The sequence below is a fragment of the Scyliorhinus canicula genome, chromosome 16, assembly GCF_902713615.1.
Source record: "Scyliorhinus canicula chromosome 16, sScyCan1.1, whole genome shotgun sequence".
In the NCBI taxonomy this organism is placed as follows: Eukaryota; Metazoa; Chordata; class Chondrichthyes; order Carcharhiniformes; family Scyliorhinidae; genus Scyliorhinus; species Scyliorhinus canicula.
This window is the reverse complement of record NC_052161.1, coordinates 80,831,460-80,854,759: the sequence shown is the minus strand read 5'-3', so window position 1 is coordinate 80,854,759 and position 23,300 is coordinate 80,831,460. Positions and strand designations below refer to the sequence as shown.

Genomic DNA, 23,300 nt, shown 5'->3' with positions numbered 1-23,300 from the left:
TCGATGATGTCTGCATAAACTTTAGTAAGGCCTTTGACAAGGTCCTGCATGGTAGGTTGCTGCATAAGGTTAAATCTCACGGAATCCAGGGTGAGGTAGCCAACTGGATACAAAATTGGCTTGACGACAGAAGACAAAGGGTGGTTGTACAGGGTTATTTTTCAAACTAGAGCCCTGTGACCAGCGGTGTGCCTCCGGGATCAGTGCTGGGTCCACTATTATTTGTTATTTACATTAATGATTTAGAAAAATCATATAAAAATGCGATGTGGAGATGCCGGCGTTGAACTGGGGTGAGCACAGTAAGAAGTCTTACAACGCCAGGTTAAAGTCCAACAGGTTTGTTTCAAGCACTAGCTTTCGGAGCACTGCTCCTTCCTCAGGTGAATGAAGAGGTATAGAAAAAACAGAAAAATACAGCACAGAACAGGCCCTTCGGCCCACGATGTTGTACCGAACTTTTGTCCTAGATTAAGAACAAATTAATCTACACCCCATCATTCTACCGTAATCCATGTACCTATCCAATAGCCGCTTGAAGGTCCCCAATGTTTCCGACTCAACTACTTCCACGGGCACTGCATTCCATGCCCCCACTACTCTCTGGGTAAAGAACCTACCTCTGACATCATCCTCTCTCCTCCCCCCCCCCCCCCCCCCCCCATGGCTTGTTCTACCATTTGGATGAGAATTTAAGAGGCACGGTAAGCAAGTTTGCAGATTGGCGGCATGGTGGACAGTGAAGAAGGTTATCTAGGATTGCAATGGGATCTTGATCAATTGGGCCGATGAATGGCAGATGGAGTTTAATTTAGATAAATGTGAGATAATGCATTTTGGTAGATCGAATCGGGGCAGGACCTACAGTTAATGGTAGGGTGTTGGGGAGAGTTACAGAATAAAGAGATCGAAGTTCAAAGTGGAGTCACAGGTGGACAGGGTGGTGAAGAAGGCATTTGGCATGTTTGGGTTTCATTGGTCAGAATATTGAATTTAAGGAGTTCGGACGTAATGCTGAAGTTGTATAAGACATGAGCACGGCCACACTTGGAATACTGTGTACAGTTCTGGTCACCCTAGTATAGAAAGGATATTATTAAACTAGAAAGAGTGCAGAAAAGATTTACTAGTATTGAGTTATAAGGAGAGGCTGGATAGACTGGGACTTTTTTCCCTGGTGCGTAGGAGGCTTCGAGGTGATCTTATAGAGGTCTATAAAATAATGAGGGGCATAGATAGGTAGATAGTCAACATCTTTTTCCAACGGTAGGGGAGTCTAAAACTATAGGGCATAGCTTTACGTTAAGAGGGGAGAGATACAAAAGGATCCAGAGGGGAAATTGTTTTTCACATTGGTGAGTGTCTGGAATGAGCTGCCAGAGGCAATAGTAGAGTGGGTACAATTTTATGGGAAAGTTGGGTACAGAGGGTCATGGGCCAAATGGGTCTAGCTTAGTGGTAAAAACTTGGCGGCATGGACAAGTTGGGCTGTATGGCCGGTCTTCATGCTGTAAACCTCTATGACTCTGAGCGAGAATAGGGGATGCCTCAGAATTTCAGACACTTGAAATTCTGACACATTAAAAGACATGACGGGCTCTGCCACAGGAGCATCGAGAGCAATTCCTGGGTAGTTCAAATGGCAGCTTGCAGTGGGTGGGGGAGGGAGTTCAGCTCAAAAAAGAAACATCGAACAGACAAAGGATTTTGGCATGATCCTTACAAAATACAATTTGTTGTTTGGTTTGTATTTTTAAAATGACCGTACCAACCCGTGCCACTCCTTTTAGTTGTTTGTATTCTAAAATACCCTTGTCCTCCACCTATTCTTCCAATCAAACTGCACTTCCTCACATTTATCTGAGATGAACAGGATGTGTTAATGATTTGCCCATTCTGCAAGTTTATTAACGTCCTCCAGTAATTTTCTTCAGTCATCCTCAGTATTGACCGTTCCTTCCAATTTGGTTAACCCACAGAATGGGAAAGTTTCACTTTTTTCACCCTAATTTTAGTTATTTTAAAAGAATCAAAAGTAGTTGAATTATGAAAGCAAACAAAACATATGTCACCTGGGTTTTGTTGATTGTTACACGTTAAATGTTTTCAGTACTGACAGCATGATTGAAAAATAGATAGACAGAAATAAATATTTTCTGAAATACTATGTGCTTTCATTTTCATGATTAGTTACTTATGTTGCACTGCTCAAGTCTGAAATGCTGCGGTCATTTTCACTTGGCAAGTAAGTGTTTTGAGTCCATGACAATTTAAAATGCTTCGTTCCCTCAAACAACTCTGTACTGGATAAAAATTCAGTAGTATTCAAGATTGCTTAAATGCAGGATGTACTGAGGTTTCAAAACATTTCCAACCAATGGTTAATTCATAGCAATATCTAGTCAATCAGTATCATGACGTCAACAAGATTTCCAGATTTTGGCCAATCTTTGAACAGAGGCTTCATTATAACCAAGACTGATCCTGCTTTTGAGATTTTTACTGCTGTAATGGAGATTCAGCTTAACAAATCTTCATTACTCTCTAAAAACAGGGAATAAGTGACGTTTATACACGTTAGACATAATCCTTGACCTAAAGATTGAATTTCTATCCCTCACCATCTCTCTCTTGGAGAACATTAGGCAAGGTTCCCAAACTGGTGGCAAATGTCTGGTATTTCACACTGAGGAGGGAAGGGGAGTGTAGCAGCAGTTGAGACAGTTCTCAACTTGTAAACTGTGGGGCTGAGCCAGTAGTTTTGAAGGGGAGGCAGGGCAAGGGCAGGGCCCAGGGTTTGTGGGGAAGGAGTGGCAAGGCTCAGAGCTTGGTGGAGTGGGGAATCAGGGGAGGGAGTGTAGGGTTCAGAACGTGAGGGGGAGGGTAGAACCAGTGGTGTAGTGCTGCTGGAGCAGTACTCCAACACATCCAACCAGGGCCCAGAAGAGGTGGGGTGCCAGACAATTCAAATCACAATGGCATGGAGGCTGGTGGTGCCGGGTTGTTACCCACGATGAACAGCTAGAGCTTAGAGCCTGACAGACTGTCAATTAGAAGATTGATTTATTCACCGAGCGAGTATCTACTGTTTTATATGGGAAGGAGTTTCCCACTTTCTCCACCCTTTTTTGGGAGTCTCGGCTACAGTGCCACGTATAAAAGAACTTGGAAATGTCCTGAAGGTGGTGGGAGGAGGATACAGCGACTTAACCCAACGTTTAAACCCACCTTCTCCATTCCTCATCAGCACCCATCTCTTGCTGCATATCAACACGGAATGCAGAGGGCAGCACGGTGGCCTAGTGGTTAGCACAACCGCCTCACGGCGCTGAGGTCCCAGGTTCGATCCCGGCTCTGGGTCACTGTCCGTGTGGAGTTTGCACGTTCTCCCCGTGTCTGCGTGGGTTTCGCCCCCACAACCCAAAAATGTGCAGAGTAGGTGGATTGGCCCCTTAATTGGAAAAAATAATTGGCTAATCTAAAAATTTAAAAAAAACAAAAAAAAAAACATGGAATGCAGCATTTATTGACCTTGAACTGATTGGCCATTTCAGTCAACCACAATGCTGCGGGCCTGGAGTCACATGTAGGCCAGACCAGGCAAGGACAATTAGAAGAAAAGTGAAGAGGAGAAATAAGTTAGGAGAGGGTACAGATCGAGGTGTTAAGATTCAAAACAGAGGTATAAAAGCCAACATAAGTGTACTTTACCTGAATGCTCGGAGTATTCGGAATAAGGTAAATGAGTAAATGGCGCAAATCATCCTGAATGACTATGATTTGGTGGCCTTTAAATATGGTTAAAGGATGGTCACGACTGGGAGTTAAATATCCAAGCGTATCAAACCATTCGGAAGGACAGAGTGGATGGTAAGGAAGGTGGTGTCACTCTGTTATTTAAGGATGACATCCAGGCAATAATAAGCGATGGAGGATAAGGTTGAATCCACTTGATTAAGGTTGAATGGCTAAAATAAATATTGGTCCTTTAGAGGATGAGAAAGGAGATTTAATAATGGGAGATGAGGAAATGGCTGAGGAACTGAACGGGTTTTTTGGGTCGGTCTTCACAGTAGAAGACACAAGTAATAAGTGACTGATAGAAATGAGGCTATGACAGGTGAGGACCTTGAGATGATTGTTATCACTAAGGGAAAGCTAATGGGGCTAAAGGCAGACGTCTCCTGGCCCTGATGGAATGCATCCCAGAGTGCTAAAAGAGATGGCTAGGGAAATTGCAAATGCACTGGTGATAATTTACCAAAATTCACTAGACTCTGGGGTGGTCCTAGCAGATTGGAAATTAGCAAACGTGACACCACTGTTTAAAAAGGGAGGTATGCAGAAAGCGGGTAATTATAGACCAATGAGCTTAACTTCGGTAGTAGGGAAGATGCTGGAATCTTATCATCAAGGAAGAAATAGCGAGGCATCTGGATGGAAATTGTCCCATTGGGAAGACACAGCATGGGTTCATAAAGTGCGGTTTATGCCTAACTAATTTAGTGGAATATTTTGAGGACAGTGCGGTAGATAACGGGGAGCCAATGGATGTGGTATATCTGGATTTCCAGAAAGCTTTTGAGAAGGTGCCACACAAAAGGTAGCTGCTGAGATAAAGATGCATGGCATTGAGGGTAAAGTCGTGCATGGATAGAGGATTGGTTCATTGAGAGAAAGCAAAGAGCGGGGATTAATGGGTGTTTCTCCGGTTTTCTCCGCTGGTGGTGTCCCTCAGGGATCAGTGTTGGGCCCACAATTTTTCACAGTTTACATAGATGATTTGGAGTTGGGGACCAAGGGCAATGTGTCCAAGTTTGCAGACGACACTAAGATGAACATAAGAACTAGGAGCAGGAGTAGGCCATCTGGCCCCTCAAGCCTGCTCCACCATTCAATGAGATCATGGCTGATCTTTTGTGGACTCAGCTCCAATTTCCAGCTCGAACACCATAACCCTTAATCCCTTTATTCTTCAAAAAATATCTATCTTTATCTTAAAAACATTTAATGAAGGAGCCTCTACTGCTTCACTGGGCAAGGAATTCCATAGATTCATATCACGAGGGTGAAGAAGTTCCTCCTAAAGTCAGTCCTAAATCTACTTCCACTTATTTTGAGGCTATGCCCCCTAGTTCTGCCTTCACCCACCAGTGGAAACAACCTGCGCGCATCTATCCTATCTATTCCCTTCATAATTTTATATGTTTCTATAAGATCCCCCCCCCATATCCTCCTAATTCCAACGAGTACAGTCCCAGTCTACTCAACTTCTCGTAATCCAACCCCTTCAGCTCTGGGATTAACCTAGTGAATCTCCTCTGCACACCCTCCAGCGCCAGAACGTCCTTTCTCAAGTAAGGAGACCAAAACTGAACACAATACTCCAGGTGTGGCCTCAATAACACCATATACAATTGCAGCATAACCTCCTTAGTCTTAAACTCCATTCCTCTAGCAATGAAGGACAAAATTCCATTTGCCTTCTTAATCACCTGTTGTACCTGTAAACCAACTTTTTGCGACTCATGCACCAGCACACCCAGGTCTCTGCACAGCAGCATGTTTTTATATTTTATCATTTAAATAATAATCCCGTTTGCTGTTATTCCTACCAAAATGGATAACCTCACATTTGTCAACATTGTATTCAATCTGCCAGACCCTAGCCCATTCACTTAACCTATCCAAATCCCTCTGCAGACTTCCAGTATCCTCTGCACTCTTTGCTTTACCACTCATCTTAGTGTCGACTGCAAACTTGGACACACTGCCCTTGGTCCCCAACTCCAAATCATCGATATCAATTGTGGGCCCAACACTGATCCCTGAGAGACACCACTAGCTACTGATTGCCAACCAGAGAAACACCCATTAATCCCCACACTTTGCTTTCTATTAATTAACCAATCCTCTATCCATGCTACTACTTTACCCTTAATGCCATGCATCTTTATCTTATGCAGCAACCTTTTGTGTGGAACCTTGTCAAAGGCTTTCGGGAAATCCAGATATACCACATCCATTGGCTCCCCGTTATCTACCGCACTGGACATGTCCTCAAAAAATTCCACGAAATTAGTTAGGCACGACCTTCAATTGTAAGGGGAGTAGACAGGCATTTCTGTGGTCGAAACCGAGACTCCCGAATGGTATGTTGCCTCCCGGGTGCACGGGTCAGGGATGTCTCAGATCGGCTGCAGGACATACTGAAGGGGGAGGGTGAACAGCCAGTTGTCGTGCTGCATATAGGCACCAACGATATAGGTAGAAAACGGGATGAGGTCCTACAATCAGAATTTAGGGAGTTAGGAGATAAGTTTAAAAAGTAGGACCTCAAAGGTAGTAATCTCAGGATTGCTACCAGTGCCATGGGACAGTCAGAGTAGAAATTCAAGAATAGTCAGAATGAATACGTGGCTTGAGAGATGGTGCAGGAGGGAGGGGTTCAGATTTTTGGGACATTGGAACCGGTTCTGGGGGCGGTGGGACCATTACAAACCGATGGTCTACACCTGGGCAGGACTGGAACCAATGTCCTAGGGGGTGCTTTTGCTAACACTGTTGTGGAGGTTTTAAACTAATGTGGCAGGGGGGTGGGAACCAGATTAGGAAGTTAGAGGTCAGTAAAGAGGCAGAACTAAAGCCAGTAAGGTACTAGATAATAAACTCAATGTGACTAAGGGGAAGAGATGATGAACGCAAAGGGACAGGTGGTCTGAGGTGCACCTGTTTTAATGCGAGAAGTGTAGCAGGTAAGGCAGATGAATTTAGGGCTTGGATTAGTACCTGGGAATATGATGTTATTGGTATTACTGAGACTTGGTTGAGGGAAGGGCAGGACTGGCAACTGAATATCGCACGGTATAGATGCTTCAGGAGGGATAGAGAGGGAGGTAGAAGGGGTGGAGGAGTTGCATTACTCGTCAGAGATGATATCACAGCTGTGATTAAGGAGGACACTATGGAGGATTCGAGCACTGGCAATATGGGTGGGGCTAAGAAATAGGAAGGGTGCAGTAACATTGTTGGGACTTTACTACAGGCCTCCCAAAAGCGAGCATGAAGTAGAGGTACAAATATGCAGACAGATTATAGAAAAATGTAGGAGCAATAGGGTGGTTGTGATGGGAGATTTTAACTTCCCCAACATTGAATGGAATTCGTGTAGTGTTGGAGACGTAGATGGAGCAGAGTTTGTAAGGAGCATTCAGGAGAGTTTTTTAGAGCAGTATGTAAATAGTCCCACTCGGGAAGGGGCCATACTGGACCTGGTATTGGGGAATGATCCCGGCCAGGTGGTTGATGTTTCAGTCGGTGATTACTTTGGGAATAGCGATCACAATTCCGTTAATTTTAGAATACTCATGGACAAGGACGAGAGTGGCCCGAAAGGAAGAGTGCTAAATTGGAGAAAGGCAAAGTATAATAAAATTCGGCTGGAGCTAGGGAATGTGGATTGGGATTGTTTAAGGGTAAATCCACATTTGAAATGTGGGAGTCTTTTAAGGAAAGGTTGATGCAGGACAGACATGTCCCAGTGAACATGAGGGATAGAAATGGCAAGATTAGGGAACCATGGATGACGGGTGGAATTTTGAGACTAGCTAAGATGAAAAAGGAAGCATACATAAGATCGAGGCAACTCAAAACTGATGAAGCTTTGGAGAAATATCGGAATAGTAGGACGAATCTCAAACGCGCGATAAACAGGGCTAAAAGATTAAATATCTTTGGTTAACAGGGTTAAGGAAAATCCCAAAGCCTTTTATTCGTATGTAAGGAGCAAGAGGGTAACTAGAGAAAGGATTGGCCCACTCAAAGACAAAAGAGGGAATTTATGCGTGGACTCGGAGGAAATGGGTGAGATTCTTAATGAGTACTTTGCATCGGTATTCACCAAGGAGAGGGACAGGACGGATGTTGAGGCTAGGGACGGATGTTTAAATACTCTAGGTCAAGTTGTCATACGGAAGGGGGAAGTTTTGGGTATTCTAAAAGACATTAAGGTGGGCAAGTCCCCAGGACCGGATGGGAACTATCCCAGGTTACTGAGGGAAGCGAGGATCGAAATAGCTGGGGCTGGATTCTGCTGGGACATTGTTCTCTGATCCCCACTGCTGCTAGATTCTGCTGGAACATTGTTTCTCTGAACCCACTGGTTGTGGATTCTGCTGAAACATTGGCCGGGATTCTCCCCTACCTGGCTGGGCGGGGGGGTCCCGGCGTGATGGAGTGGCGTGAACCACTCCGGCGTCGGGCCGCCCCTAGGTGCGGAAGTCTCCGCACCTTTAGAGGCCAAGCCCTAACATTGAGGGGCTAGGCCCGCGCTGGAGTGGTTGGCGCTCCATTGGCTGGCGTGGAATGCCTTTGGCGCCATGCCAGCCGGGGCCGAAGGGACTTCGCTGGCCGGCGGAAGTCCGCGCATGCGCCGGAGCGTCAGGACGTCATACCGGCACATGCGCAGGGGAGGGGGTCACTTCCGCCTCCGCCATGGTGAAGACTATGGCGAAGGCGGAAGGAAAAGAGTGCCCCCACGGCACAGGCCCGCCAGCCGATCGGTGGGCCCGATCGTGGGCCAGGCCACCGTGGGGGCACCACCCGGGGCCAGATCTCCCCCCCCCCCCCCCAAGGACCCATGAGCCCGCCCACGCCACCTGCCCCCACCGGTAAGGTAGGTGGTTTGACCCATGCCAGCGGAAAAGGCTTGACAGCGGCGGGACTTCAGCCCATCGCGGGCCTGAGAATCGCCGGGGGGGGGGGGGGGGGGGGGCAGCCAACCGGTGCGGCGCGATTCCCGCCGAATCTCTGGTGGCGGAGACGCCGGCCCCCGGCGATTCTCCGACCTGGCGGGAGGTCGGAGAATCCCACCCGTTGTTTCTCTGATCCCCACTGCTGCTTGATTCTGCTGGAACATTGTTTCTCTGATCCCACTGCTGCTGGATTCTGCTGGAACATTGTTTTTCAGATCCCCATTGGTTCTGGATTCTGGTGGAATACTGATACAAAGCTCGAATCGTCAGAATCTAAACATGACCCTCTAAGTGAGATAAGTGCTTGGGTAGTTACACTGAATATACCCATTGACATGGTCCGATTTACTGAAGGTGTCTGTGTCCTTTACCTTAGGAACAAAGCTGGCTCAAGCAAAGAAATTCAATGATCCTGAGGATTCCTGTAAGATCATGGTCGCCACTGATGCCATTGGGATGGGTTTGAATCTGTGAGTATACACATACCTTATTGCTGTTCTTTCCCCTCTGCCCAGTAACTCATGCGGAGGTACAGTTCACAGAGTATTTTCCTGGTTGTCATCTCTTCTTAAGATAAATACCTGATAGAATCGCACTTTATTGGATCATCCTTTGTGAGTGAGCCGCTGTAGGCAGTTGAACTGAGTCCAGCAGCTGAGATCGGCACATGCACAGCCCATTAAGAAACAGAAACCTATTAATTTGTGTTTTATTTTCATCCCTATCATCGGGTGCCCTGTATTATGAAGCTGCCTCCCTCTGGATCACTGGGCAGGGAGGAGATGATTGTAACTCAAGCCTTACTTTTCCATTAAATAATCTGTTTGCACAATAATCTCTCTATTGTTCAGGAGCATAAAACGCATCATTTTCAATTCTCTGGTGAAACCCAGTGTAAATGAGAAGGGAGAGAAGGAGATGGACAGGATAACCACTTCGCAGGCTCTGCAGATTGCCGGGAGAGCTGGCAGGTTCAGCTCAGCCTTTAAGGAAGGAGAAGTTACTGCAATGCATCGCGATGACCTTCCAGTGCTCCAAGAGATCCTGAGCAGAACCGTCGAACCCATCGAGGTGATCATTACTTAGAAAGCAGGGCGAAGGGCCAAGGCAGGACACCACAGTGAATATAGAGACGAGCCAGTAGGCAGGTGTCATTCAGCCTTACAAATGTCTTTCGATTGCAGGAGGAAGGGAAAAACAAGGGGTTCCAGAAGTGTTTTGAGAGGAGTGATGCAGTGATATTAGTACTGGCATGAGGGAGGAGGCAAAGTTTGTAAGACACATTGGAACTAGTGATTAAGGAACTGGATTAATAACTTTGGGTTAAAATGTGTTCAAATCCCGGGCATCATGATTGTGCAGTGATTAGCACTGCTGCCTCATGGCCCTGAGGTCCCAGGTTCGATCACAGCTCTGGGTCACTGTCTGCGTGGAGTTTGCAATTTCTCTCCCTGTTTGCATGGGTTTTGCCCGCACAACCCAAAAATGTGCAGAGTAGGTGGATTGGCCTCTAAATTGCCCCTTAATTGGAAAAAATGAATTGGGTATTCTAAATTTAAAAAAAAAAATGAGTTCCAATCCCATTGTGGCAAATTGAGAAATTGAATTTACTAACCTACCAGATTGTCAGAAAAATCTAGTCCTACATTATGTACCCTTGAGGCAATTAAAGTTGGGCATTAAGTATTACCTGGTCAGTTTGGTGCACAAATCAAGAACAAATAAAAAGAAAACCAACATTTCAGAGCTTAGAACCCTGACCGTCATCATATAAAGTGATGATCGGAGTGAGGTGACACCTGAGTGTGATATAAACAGAGTGCAAAGTTGGTCCACGTGGGAATTCAGTGCTGAGGAGAAAAAGATGATTATTTTTCAACCTTCATTTCATCCGTCAGCAGCACTTAAGACTTCCTTTGTCTCCATGCTAGGAAAGTGTAACTTTCTATTACTTCAACTGTATGAATTAGTAACTCAAATTAACAAAAGAAAAATGAGACTGGTATGGTAGAAATGGTGTTGCGCCATGTCTATTATGTGGTATGTACTGCCATCCCAGTAAGTGTTTGCAGCTTGAGAAAATTGGGGTCGAGTTTTTTGAGCTGGAATCAAGAGTTGCAAAGATTGTGGGATATCAGGGAGGGAAGAGTTATCTGGACACTTGTGGAAGGCAGTCAGACTCCCTGGGTTGGGCTGTGATGTTTGTTTTATTCATTCCTGGGCATCACAGGCTGTGATTTATTGCCCATCCCGAATTGCTCTTGAGGGGGCAGTTAAGAATCAAGCACATTGCTGTGGGTCTAGAGTCACATGTCGGCAGATTTCCTTCTCTAAAGGACATTGGTGGACCAGATGGGTTTTTACGGCAATCGGCAATGGATTCACGGTCATCATTAGACTTTCAATTCCAGATTTTTATTGAATTCAAATTTCACCATCTGCCATGGCAGGAGTTGATCCTGGGTCCCCAGAGCATTACTCTTGGTCTCTGGTTTACTAGTTCAGTGACTACGCCACCGCCTCCCCAAATAAGGCAGATAAGGAGAATCGACATGTAGTAATGGAGGAGCCTCACCCTCTGACTTTGGCCAAGAGGCATGAAGTGCTTGATACCTGTCTGGATCAGGAGAAGGACTGCAAGGTGGATAATAATCCTTATTGTCACAAGTAGGCTTACATTAGCACTACAATGAAGTTACTGTGAAAAGCTAGTCACCACATCCTGGCGCCTGTTCGGGTACACAAAGGGAAAATTCAGAATGTCAAAATTACCTAACAGAACGTCTTTCAGGAGATGTGAGAGGAAACTGGAGCACATGGAGGAAACCTACGCAGGCACAGGGAGAACGTGCAGATTCCGCACAGACAGTGACCCAAGCCGGGAATCGAACCTGGGACCCTGGCGTTGTGAAGCAACACTGCTAACCACTGTGCTGCCATGCCACCCCATGATGTAGAATCCCATTCAAGTCGGGGTGCAAAAGGGAATGAAAGAATGGGATAGATACTGTTCCCGGCAGCCCTGACGGACCTCCGAAGGCTGCGTTGCCTGCCTGGTGCCAGGACCATTTATAATCTTCTTTGGGCTGGGGAGGCACTTGGAGTGGAAGACGTACTCCACTTGGGAATGAATGGCAAAGGTAGAACAAGGAATAAAGGAATTAGGGGCTATGGTCTTCGGGCCGGAAAGTGGAGCTGAGTCCACAAAAGATCAGCCATGATCTCATTGAATGGTGGAGCAGGCTCGAGGGGCTAGATGGCCTACTCCTGCTCCTAGTTCTTATGTTCTTATGTTAAGGAATGATATTCTGTCAAGAGATTTTGAGGAGTTAGGGTGCAAATTAAAACACAGAACATTAAAGACCATCATCGCTGGATTGTTATCTAAGCCACGTGCACATTGACATAAAGACAAGTAGATTAGAGAATTAAACATGTGGCTCTAAGAGTGGTGAGGGACAAAAGGGCTTTGATCCAGTTGAGAGTGGCATCAGTACTCAGGGAAGAGGGAGAGATATGTCGGGATGGGCACCACTTAAACCAGGGTGGGACCTGTGCTCTGGTCAGTCTTATAACTGGGGCTGGAGACAGGGCTTTATACGAATGGACTTTGGGACCGAGGAGCAGTTTAAGTCGGTTTAAAACAACGAGAGGAGAGCCATGAGTTTCAATCGGGGGAGGAAAGCCAGGAGCTTCATTGTTTACAGCAGTAAGAGGAAAGCTGGGAGTTCCACAGTTCAAAACAGCGAGAGGACAGCCGGGAGTTCCACAGTTTAAATCAGTGAGAGGAGAGCCGGGAGTTTCAGTGTTTCAAACAGTGAGAAGAGAGCCGGGAGCTTCAGTGTTTAAAACAGAGAGAGGAGTGCCAGGAGTTTCAGTGTTTAAAACAGTGAGAGGCGACGGGAGTTTCGGTGTTTAAAACAGAGAGAGGAGAGCCGGAAGTTTCACAGTTTCAACAGTGAGCAGAGAGCTGGGAGTTCCAGAGTTTAAAGCAGTGAGAGGTGTTGCTCTTTTTAATAATGATGTTCTTTAGAGTCGCCAGGTATCAAAATGATACCACCACTAGGCTTTACCAGGACCGCACAACCAGTTAGTCCAAGTTCTAAGATGGTTTATTTACACACAAGGATTACTTCGATATGCAACACAAAGCATTACAAGTTAAACTACACCTAACAACTACAATAACCTATACTTAACCTCAGTGCAACCGGCTCTGTGCAGATGGACAAGGTCTTTGTCCGGATCTTGCTGGGTTGGGTGGAAGAAGTGGCTCTGTCTCTGCTGGGCTCATCCGTCTGGTAGCGATTGTTGGTCTTGAACTTGTCTGTCTGGTCGTTATGCTGCAATTGGGTTGGCATAGGCCGGATCCAAGAGAGACTGAGCACATGGCTGCGTCTCTTATCCCTCTGGGATTTTGCGCTCTTTGGGTGGTCCTTAACTTGGACCCAGTAATTCGACAGGCTTCGATCACTGCTGTCGATTTTGGCCAATAAAGGGGCGGTTGTCTTGATGGCTGAGCGTGTCCTTGGCGGTCATTGACCTTGACTGTTTGGGCTCCCTGAGTAAAGGGAGTGGACTGCTTAATCTGTATCTATCGGTTATTTGAGCATAGTTCTTTTGTTCTGGGGAAATGGGCCATTAGAATGCAAACGAGCGGGGCTTTCGATCGTGTCTTGCTATCTGGGTTGCAAATACATACACAAGCTCTGAGTCGGTCTCATTTCTGGGTTGGCCATAATTCCCATGGTCCTTTGCAGGTGGCCATCTGAGATGGCTACAGAGGAAAGCTGGGAGTTACACTGTTTGAAATAGCGAGAGGCAAGCTGGGAGTTTTTGTTTAAAGCAGTGAGAGGAGAGCCGGGAGTTTCACAGTTTAAAACAGTGAGTGGAGAGCCAGGAGTTTCAGTCTTTAAAACAGCGAGAGGAGAGCCGGGAGTTTCAGTGTTTAAAACAGCGAGAGGAGAGCCGGGAGTTTTAGTGTTTAAAACAGTGAGAGGAGAGCCAGGAGTTTCAGTGTTTAAAACAGCGAGAGGAGAGCCGGGAGTTTCAGTGTTTAAAACAGCGAGAGGAGAGCCAGGAGTTTCAGTGTTTAAAACAGCGAGAGGAGAGCCGGGAGTTTCAGTGTTTAAACAGCGAGAGGAGAGCCGGGAGTTTCAGTGTTTAAAACAGCGAGAGGAGAGCCGGGAGTTTCAGTGTTTAAAACAGCGAGAGGAGAGCCGGGAGTTTCAGTGTTTAAAACAGCGAGAGGAGAGCCGGGCGTTTCAGTGTTTAAAACAGCGAGAGGAGAGCCGGGAGTTTCAGTGTTTAAAACAGCGAGAGGAGAGCCGGGAGTTTCAGTGTTTAAAACAGCGAGAGGAGAGCCGGGAGTTTGTGTTTAAAACAGCGAGAGGAGAGCCGGGAGTTTGTGTTCAAAACAGCGAGAGGAGAGCCGGGCGTTTCAGTGTTTAAAAACAGTGAGAAGAGCCGGGTATTTCCACAGTTTGATATGGTGAGATGAGAGGGCGGCATGGTAACACAGTGGTTAGCACAGTTGTTTCACCGCTCCAGGGTCCCAGGTTCGATTCCCGGCTTGGGTCACTGTCTGTGCGGAGTGTGCATGGATTTCCTCAGAGTGCTCTGGTTTGCTCCCACAGTCCACAAAGACGTGCAGGTTAGGTAGATTGGCCACGCTAAATTGCCCTTGGTGTCCAAAAAGGTGAGGTTGGGTTACTGGGTTATGGGATATGGTGGAGGTGTGGATTGGGCCGGTGCAGACTCGATGGGCTAACTGGCCTCCTTCTGCACTGAAAATTCTATGATATTTTTTGTTTCACATTTTAAAACAGCAAGAGGAGAGCTTTGAGTTTTGCAGTTTGAAACAGCGAGAGGAGGGCCGGTGGTTTTGCGGAGAGGCTGAATACACTTGGACTGCATTCATTAGAAAGACAGAGGCTGAGGGGTGGCCTGGTGGAGGTCTGCAAGGTTATGAGGGGCATGGATAGAGTGGATAGGCAGGCACTCTTTCCCAGGGTGGGGTCAGTCACCATGGGGCATAGGTTTAAGGTCCGTGAGGCAAATTTTAGAAGAGACGTGCGAGGCAGGTATTTTTACACAGAGGGTGGTGAGTGCCCGGTGAGCATTGCCAGGGGAGGTTGTGGAAGCAGATACATTAATGGCATTCAAAAGGCATTTTGACAAATACATGGATCGGATGGGTATAGTGGGATACGGCACCAGGAAGTGCTGAGGGCCTTGGCCAAGATTAGTATGATGACCGGTACAAGTTTGGGGGTCGAAGGGCCTGTTCCTCTGCTATATTCTTTGTCCTTTGCCCCTTACCTTGAACCTACACTCTCTGGTCATTTCCTCCCTCCACCAAGGGGATAAGTTTCTTCCTGTCTACTCTATGCCCCATATAATTGTATACATCTCATTCATGTCCTCCATCAATCTCCTCTGCTCCAAGGAATACAACCCAAGTCTAGCCAATCTCTTGTTAGAGCTAAAATTCTCCTGCCCAGGCAACATCCTGGTAAATGTCCTCTGCAGTACTATCACATCCCCCCTATAATGTGGATTCCAGAACTGCACTCAATATTCTAGCTGCAGCCTAACCAATGTTTTATCCAGTTCCAGCATAACCTCTCTGTTCTTAAACTCTATGCCTCTGCCAATAAAAGCAAGTATATACCTTCTTAACCATTGCTCTGCTACCTTAAGGAATCGGTGCACATGCACACCAAGATCCCTCTGACCCTCGGTGCTTCCCAGGGTCCTGCTGTTTATCATGTATTCACATTCCTTGTTTGTGTTGCACAAGTACATCACACATATCCAGATTGAATTCATTTGCCACTGATCAGCCCATCTGACCAGCCCGTCTATTTCCCTCCGTAACCTCCTAATTTTCGTATAATTTGCAAACTGACTGACTCCGACACTCATGTCTAAATTGTTTATATAAACCACAAATAACAAGGGCCCCAACACTGATTCCTTCGGGGGCCCAACTGGACACATGCTTCCAGTCAGAAAAAAAACTCTCGACCGTCACCCTCTGCTTCCGACCACTCAACCAATTTGCCAAATTTGCTTGGATCCTATGGGCTCTTGGAATCTCCCATCCAGACCTTATCAAAAATCTTGCGGAAGTCCAAGTAGACTACGTCAAATCCATGTAGTTTCCTGTAGTTTCATGTAGTTTCAAAGCCTGTAGTTTCCTGGTCCCTTCCTCCATTCTTGAATAATAGGACCATGTTGGCCACCTCCAGTCTTCCGGCACTCCCCTGTGGCCAGAGAGGAATTGAAAATTATTACTAGTGCCCCTGCTATTTCTTCCCTTGCCTCACTCAACAGGTTGGCATACATTTCATCTGGCGCTGGAGATTGATCTATTTTTATGCGTGTCCGACCACTCAGTAACTCCTGTCTGTCTACTTTAATCTCTTTAATTTTACCTCCATTCTTCTCCGTGATCTTTACACCTACACCAACCCTCTCACGAGTGAACTCCGACGCAAAGTATTGATTTAGAACCCTACCTACGTCCTCCGGTCCAAGCACAAATTGCTACTGCGGTCCACAATGGGCCCTACTCTTTCCCTAGATATCCTTTTACCCTTACTGTATTTATAAACCGACTTGGGATTTTCCTTTATTTTTTCTGTCCCTTTTTGCTCTCCTGATATCCTTTTTAAGTTCCCTTCTATATGTCTCTCGGGCTTCTGCTGTTTTGATCCCTCCATATCTGCCATAAGCCCTTTTTCCCTTATCCATTGCTGTATATCCCTCGATATCCAGGGTTCACTGGATTTGTTGGTCCCACCTTTTTGTTGATTGGAATATGTTTGCCCTTTCCTTCTTGAATGCGTCCCACTGTTCTGTCGCAGATTTACCTAAAGGTGTCCACTCTCAGTCTAGTCAGCCTTTCCCCCCTCCCCCCGTTTAGAACATTGATCTCAGGCCCATTTTATCTTTTTCCGTGTCAATCTTGAATCTAACAAAGTTATGATCACTGTGGAAAATGCCCCCTCACTGATACTTCAACCACTTGTCCGGCTTTCATAATGATCCGAGAATTTACAGTGCTGAAAGAGGCCATTCGGTCCATCGAGTTTGCACCGGCCCTTGAAAAGAGCACCCTACTTAAGCCCACATCTCCACCCTCTCCCTGTAACCCAGTAACCCTACCCAACCTTATGGACACTAAGGGCAATTTAGTATAGCCAATCCACTTAACCTGCACATCTTTGGACTGTGGGAAGAAACCGGAGCACCTGGAGGAAACCCATGCAGACACAGGGAGAAAGTAAAAACTCCACACAGACAGTCACCCAAGGCCAGAATTGAACTCTAGAGCTGTGAGGCAGCAGTATGCTATGTTACCTAAAATTAAGTCCAAGACCACCCCTTCTCTTGTAGGACCTTCGACATGCTGGCTTAAAAAAGTCTCCTGGATGCATTTTAAGAATTCAGTTCCCTCGTAACCTTTTGCTCTATGGCTACTCCAGTTAATGATGGGAAGTTTAAATTTCCAATTATAACTATCCTATTACTTTTACATTTCTCTGAAATTTGCCTACATATCTGCTCTTATGTTTCTCTCGGACTGTTAGGGGGCCGACAGAACACTCCCAGCAATGTGATTGCTTCTTTTTGGTTTTTAAGTTCTATCCATATGGTTGACGAGCCTTCTAAGATGTCATCCCTCCTTACTACTGCAATTGATGCCCTGCTGAAAATTGCGACACCCTTTTACCTCTTTCCCCATCTCGCCTGACGGTCCTGTATCCTGGGATGTTGAGCTGCCAATCCTGCCCCTCTCTCAACCATGACTCAGTGACACCAATTAAATCATACCCCCATGTTTTAATTGTGCCCTCAGTTCATCTGCCTTGTTCAGCTAATGTGGTCCCACTATTTTAAAAATATTATAGCGATAAGCCAGGGAACTACAGACCAGTGAGTCTCATGTCAGTGGGAGGAAAACTATTGGAGAAAATTCTGAAGAAGAGAATCTATCTCCACTTGGAGAGGCGAGATTTGATCAGGGATAGTCAGCATGGCTTTGTCAGTGGAAGGTCATACCTAACAAATGTGATTACATTTTTGGAGCATGTGATCAGGTGTGTGTCGATTAGGGTAGTGCAGTTAATGCAGTTTACATGGACTTCAGCAAAGCCTTTGACAAGGTCCCACGTGGGAGACTTATAAAGAAGGCAAATGCACATGGGATACAGGGGAACTTGATACGGTGGATTCAAAATTGGCTTTGCTGTAGGAGATAGAAGGTGATGACAGACAGCTGCTTTAGTGACTGGACGCCAGAGGCCTGGCACAGGGATCTGTGCTGGGCCCCCTATTGTTGGTCATTTATATATACGACATAGGGCGCGGTTCAACTAAAACATTTCTAAGTGTGGTAGCAAGCGGGAATTGCCATGAGTTACCCGGCGCTCAGCCTCGAGGCTGGCAATGCAATTCACCGTTAATTAGTCCACTTAACGAGGCCTCGCCGGCAACAGAAATTCATCCCAAGGAGGAGGAAACATGCTAAGGGGAGGACAAGGCATCCGTGGTTGACGAAGGAAGTCGAGGACAGCATCAAAGCTAAAGAAAAAGCATATAAAGTGGCAAGGATTAGTGGGAAGCCAGAGGATTGGGAAGCCTTTAAAAGCGAGCAGAAGACAACTAAAAAAGCAAAAAGGGGGAGAAGATGAAGTATGAGTGCAAGCTAGCTAGTAATATAAAGGAAGATAGGAGGCAGCACGGTAGCATTGTGGATAGCACAATTGCTTCACAGCTCCAGGGTCCCAGGTTCGATTTCGACTTGGGTCACTGACTGTGCGGAGCCTGCACATCCTCCCCGTGTGCATGGGTTTCCTCCGGGTGCTCCGGTTTCCTCCCACAGTCCAAAGATGTGCAGGTTAGGTGGATTGGCTATGTTAAATTGTCCTTCGTGTCCAAAATTGCCCTTAGTGCTGGGTGGGGTTACTGGGTTATGGGGATAGGGTGGAGGTGTTGACCTGGGATAGAGTGCTTGTTCCAAGAGCCAGTGCAGACTCGATGGGCCGAATGGCTTCCTTCTGCACTGTAAATTCTATGAAAGAGTTTTTTTACAATATATAAAAGGTAAGAGAGAGACAAAAATAGACATTGGACCATTGGAAAATGTGGCTGGAAAAGTAATAATACAAAGAGAAATACAGCACAGAACAGGCCCTTCGGCCCACGATGTTGTGCTGAACTTTTGTCCTAGGTTAATCATAGAACTTTGGACACTAAGGGCAATTTTTCATGGCCAATCCACCCAACCTACACATCTTTGGACTGTGGGAGGAAACCGGAGCACCCGGAGGAAACCCACGCACACACGGGGAGGATGTGCAGACTCCACACAGACAGTGACCCAAGTCGAAATCGAACTTGGGACCCTGGAGCTGTGAAGCAATTGTGCTATCCACAATGCTACCGTGCTGCCCTTAGGAAACAAAGAAATAGCAGACGAACTGAATAGTTACTTTGTGTCAGTCTTCACGGTGGAAGACACCAGTAGGAAGCCAGAGCTCCAGGAGAACCAGGGGGCAGAGGTGAGTGCAGTGACCATTACTAAGGAGAAGGTTCTGGGAAACTGAAAGGTCTGAAGGTGGATAAATCACCTGGACCGGATGGACTATACCCCAGAGTTCTAAAAGAGATAGCTGAGGAGACTGTGGAGGCATTGGTGATGATCTTTCAGGATTTACTGGAGACAGGAAGGGTCCCAGAAGACTGGAAAGTGGTTAATGTAACACCGCTGTTTAAGAAAGGAGGGAGGTAGAAGACGGGGAAATTACCGGCTGGTTATGCTGACTTTGGTCATTGGTAAGATTTTAGAGTCCATTGTTAAAGATGAGATTGCGGAGTACTTGGAAGTGCATGATAAAATAGGACTGAGCCAGCACGGCTGAGTCGAGGGGAGATCATCCCTGACAAATCTGTTAGAGTTCTTTGAGGAAGTAACCAGGAAGTTAGACAAAGGAGAACCAGTGGACATGATTTATTTAGATTTCCAGAAGGCCTTTGACAAGGTGCCACATAGAAGACTGTTAAATAAGTTAAGAGCCCATGGTGTTCAGGGTAAGATCCTGGCATGAATAGAGGATTGGCTCACTGGCAGAATGCAGAGAGTGGAGATAAAGGGGTCGTCTTCAAGATGGCAGCCGGTGACTAGTGGTGTGCCTCAGGCGTCTGTGCTGGAACCACAACTTTTCACAATATACATTAATGATCTGGAAGAAGGAACTGCTAAGTTTGCAGATGATACAAAGAGGGGCAGGTAGTATTGAGGAAGCAAGGTTTTGGACAAATTAGGAGAGTGGGCAGTGAACTGGCAAATGAAATACAGTGTGGATAAGTGTGAAGTCATGCACTTTGGAAGGAGGAATTTAGGCATAGATTATTTTCTAAATGGGGAAATGCTTTCGCAATCAGAAGCACAAAGTGCCTTGGAAGTCCTTGTTCACGATTCTCTTAAGGTTAATGTGCAGGTTCAGTCAGCAGTTCAGAAGGCAAATGAAATGTTTGCATTCATGTCAAGAGAGCTAGAGTCCTTCTGAGGCTGTATAAGGCTCTGCCCAGACCCCGTTTGGAGTATTGTGAGTGGTTTTGGGCCCTGTATCGAAGGAAAGATGTGTTGGTCTTGGAAAGGGTCCAGAGGAGGTTCACAAGAATGATCCCTGGAATGAGGAACTTGCCGTATGAGGAATGGTTGAGGTCTGTACTCGTTGGAGTTTAGAAGGATGAGGTGGGTTTTATTGAAATTTACAGGATACTGCGTGGCCTGGATAGAGTGGACGTGGAGAGAATGTTTCCACTTGTAGGAAAAACTAGAACCAGAGGACACCATCTCAGACTAAAGGGACGATACTTTAATACAGAGTTGAGGAGGAATTTCTTCAGCCAGAGGGTGGTGAATCTGTGGAACTCTTTGCCGCAGAAGGCTGTGGAGGCCAAATCACTGAGTGTCTTTAAAACAGAGATAGATAGAATTTTGATCAATAAGGGGATCAGGGGTTATGGAGTGAGAAAATATCAGCCATGATTGAATGGCGGAGCAGACTCGATGGGCCGAGTGGCCTAATTCTCCTCCTATGTCTTATGATATCGACTCCGAAAGTGCATACCGTTTAAATTTAGGTAGATACCATGGTCGTCGGGTGCAGGGCCGAAGGGCCTGTTCCTGTGCTGTATTGTTCTTTGTCATAACATTCAAGGCTATGGGCCAAGTGCTGGTAAATTGGATTAGGTAGACAGGTCAATTGTTTTTCATGTATTAGTGCATACTCGATGGGCCGAAGGGCTTCTTCACTATTATTCTGTCATAGTCCTTGCACTGAAATAAATATACTTTGAGTCCTATGTTTACTGCCTGAAAGGGTGATAGAGGCAGGAACCCTCACAACATTTAAGAAGCATTTAGATGAGCACTTGAAACAGTAGAGCATACAGGACTACGGGCAAGTGTTAGAAAATGGGATTAAAATAGATAGGGGCTCGATGGCCAGTGCAGCACGATGGGCTCTTTTTGAACTGTAAATCCCCATGACTCTGTGACTTTATGGTTCCATATTTAGTAGCGAGAGCCTGCACACAATTCTCTTCAGTTCCCAATAGTGCAGGGGTGGGCAAACTTTTCCGTGCAAGGGCCACATTCAGAAATTCACAATTTTAAAGGGCCGCATAGTATATTAAGTAAAATAATTAATATTTTAAATAGCCAAAATAAAAGGTCTTTAAAGAAAAAAAAGCACATTTATTTGAAAAACAAAGTAACTCAGTATGTCAATAACTCAGTAACTCAGACAATGTCAATGAGAATGATGCATCTGACTGCAGTCATTTACCAGTTTGTTGAAATCAGGTGTCAAGTTGCTTGTGCTGATCCTTAACATTGACAGAAGCACAGCCTAGCCGAGTCAACGATAAAAACGTGCGTAGTGGGGTGGATGAGTGGGGCTGCCTTATTGGTCGGTTTAGTTGGGTGTGCGACCAATAGGAGTCCAGGTTACAAACAATAATAAGGCTTATTATTTGTAACCTGGACTCCTAATGGTCGCACACCCAACTAAACCGACCAATGATACAGCCCCACTCATCCACCCCACTACGCGCGTTTTTATGCAGCCTGCCAATGAGGTGCCCGGAATCATAACCGGCATTTTTGAAAAGCCACCGGGGAAAAGCCGCTGAAGTAAATGCGCTTATTGAATAAGCGCATTTACTCCGGCGGCTTTTCAAAAATGCCGGTTATGATTCCGGGCACCTCATTGGCGGGCCGCATAAAAACCTTTGTCGGGCCGCATGCGGCCCGTGGGCCGTAGTTTGCCCACCCCTGCAATAGTGGTATCTCACATTTGGAACTAAATAGGTTCATAAATTGCAAAGTTTAAAAGCATTGCAGCTTTATAGAATGAGAAAAGTAGAATTGTACAGATGCCAGATGGCCTACTCCTGCTCCTAGTTCTTATGTTCTTATTTAAAGAATTACATTACATCAAACATACAGTGCAGGAGGAGGCCATTCGGCCCATCGAGTCTGCACCGACCCACTTAAGCCCTCACTTCCACCCTATCCCTGTAACCCAATACCCCATCTCACCTTTTTGGTCACTAAGGGCAATTTATGGCTAATCCATCTACCTGCACGTCTTTGGACTGTGGGAGGAAACCGGAGCACCCGGAGGAAACCCAAGCAGACAGGGAGAACGTGCAGACTTCGCACAGACAGTGACCCAGCGGGGAATTGAACCTGGGACCCTGGCTCTATGAAGCCATCGTGCTATCCACTTGTGCTACCGTGCTGCCTAATTTTTACATATGTTGCTGTTTACCATTTCTCGTTCGTATTTAATTCCAGTTCCACAGGCCAGTCTCAAAGTGGGTTTTGTGAGGGCAGGTTTGGGTTGGGCATTGACTACTTGCAGTCTCTGTTCATCAGAGCGAACGACCCATGAATTGTGTGTCTGGGGGAGGGATGCCTGGTCCCTAACAAACAGGCTCATAGCACCTCCTTTGAGAAGGTACAAGTATTGATAGTGGGTAAAATGGGGGAAAGTTGACAGAAGTATTAATTTGTTAACCTTTGTGAAATTTTTAAGACAGCAGGTTTGCATCCCACAGCGGACCAGGTTGAGATGTTTGCTTACCAGCTGCCCGATGCCACCTTGTCGAACCTGATTGTAAGTACATAGAAACATACATAGAAAATAGAAGCAGGAGGGAGGCCATTCGGCCTTTCGAGCCCACTCCGCAATTCATTATGAACATGACTGATTGTCAAGTACAGTACCTTGATCCCGCCTTCTCCCCATAACCTTTGAACCCTTCCGCCCCAAGAGCTATATCTAATTCCTTCTTGAAATTACACAACGCTGTGGCCTCAACTACTTTCTGTGGTAGCGAATTCCACAGATTTACCACTCTCTGGGTGAAGAAATTTCTCATCGACTCAGTCTTTACCCTCAAACTATGACCCCTAGTTCTGGACTCTCCCACCATCGGGAACATTCTTTCTGAATCTACCCA

General features: G+C 46.1%; 1 protein-coding gene across 2 annotated transcripts in view; it reads left to right on the top strand.

Annotated features, from left to right (window-relative positions):
* The window catches only part of LOC119979557 (ATP-dependent RNA helicase SUPV3L1, mitochondrial-like), an 81,878-nt gene that overhangs the window by 10,909 nt on the left and 47,669 nt on the right, over window positions 1-23,300 (top strand). For both annotated transcript variants that reach the window (XM_038821968.1, XM_038821969.1), the window contains 3 exons: window positions 9,130-9,223; window positions 9,605-9,824; window positions 22,874-22,954. In XM_038821968.1, the coding sequence (XP_038677896.1) occupies window positions 9,130-9,223; window positions 9,605-9,824; window positions 22,874-22,954 (395 nt within the window). The remainder of the gene's footprint in view (window positions 1-9,129; window positions 9,224-9,604; window positions 9,825-22,873; window positions 22,955-23,300) is intronic.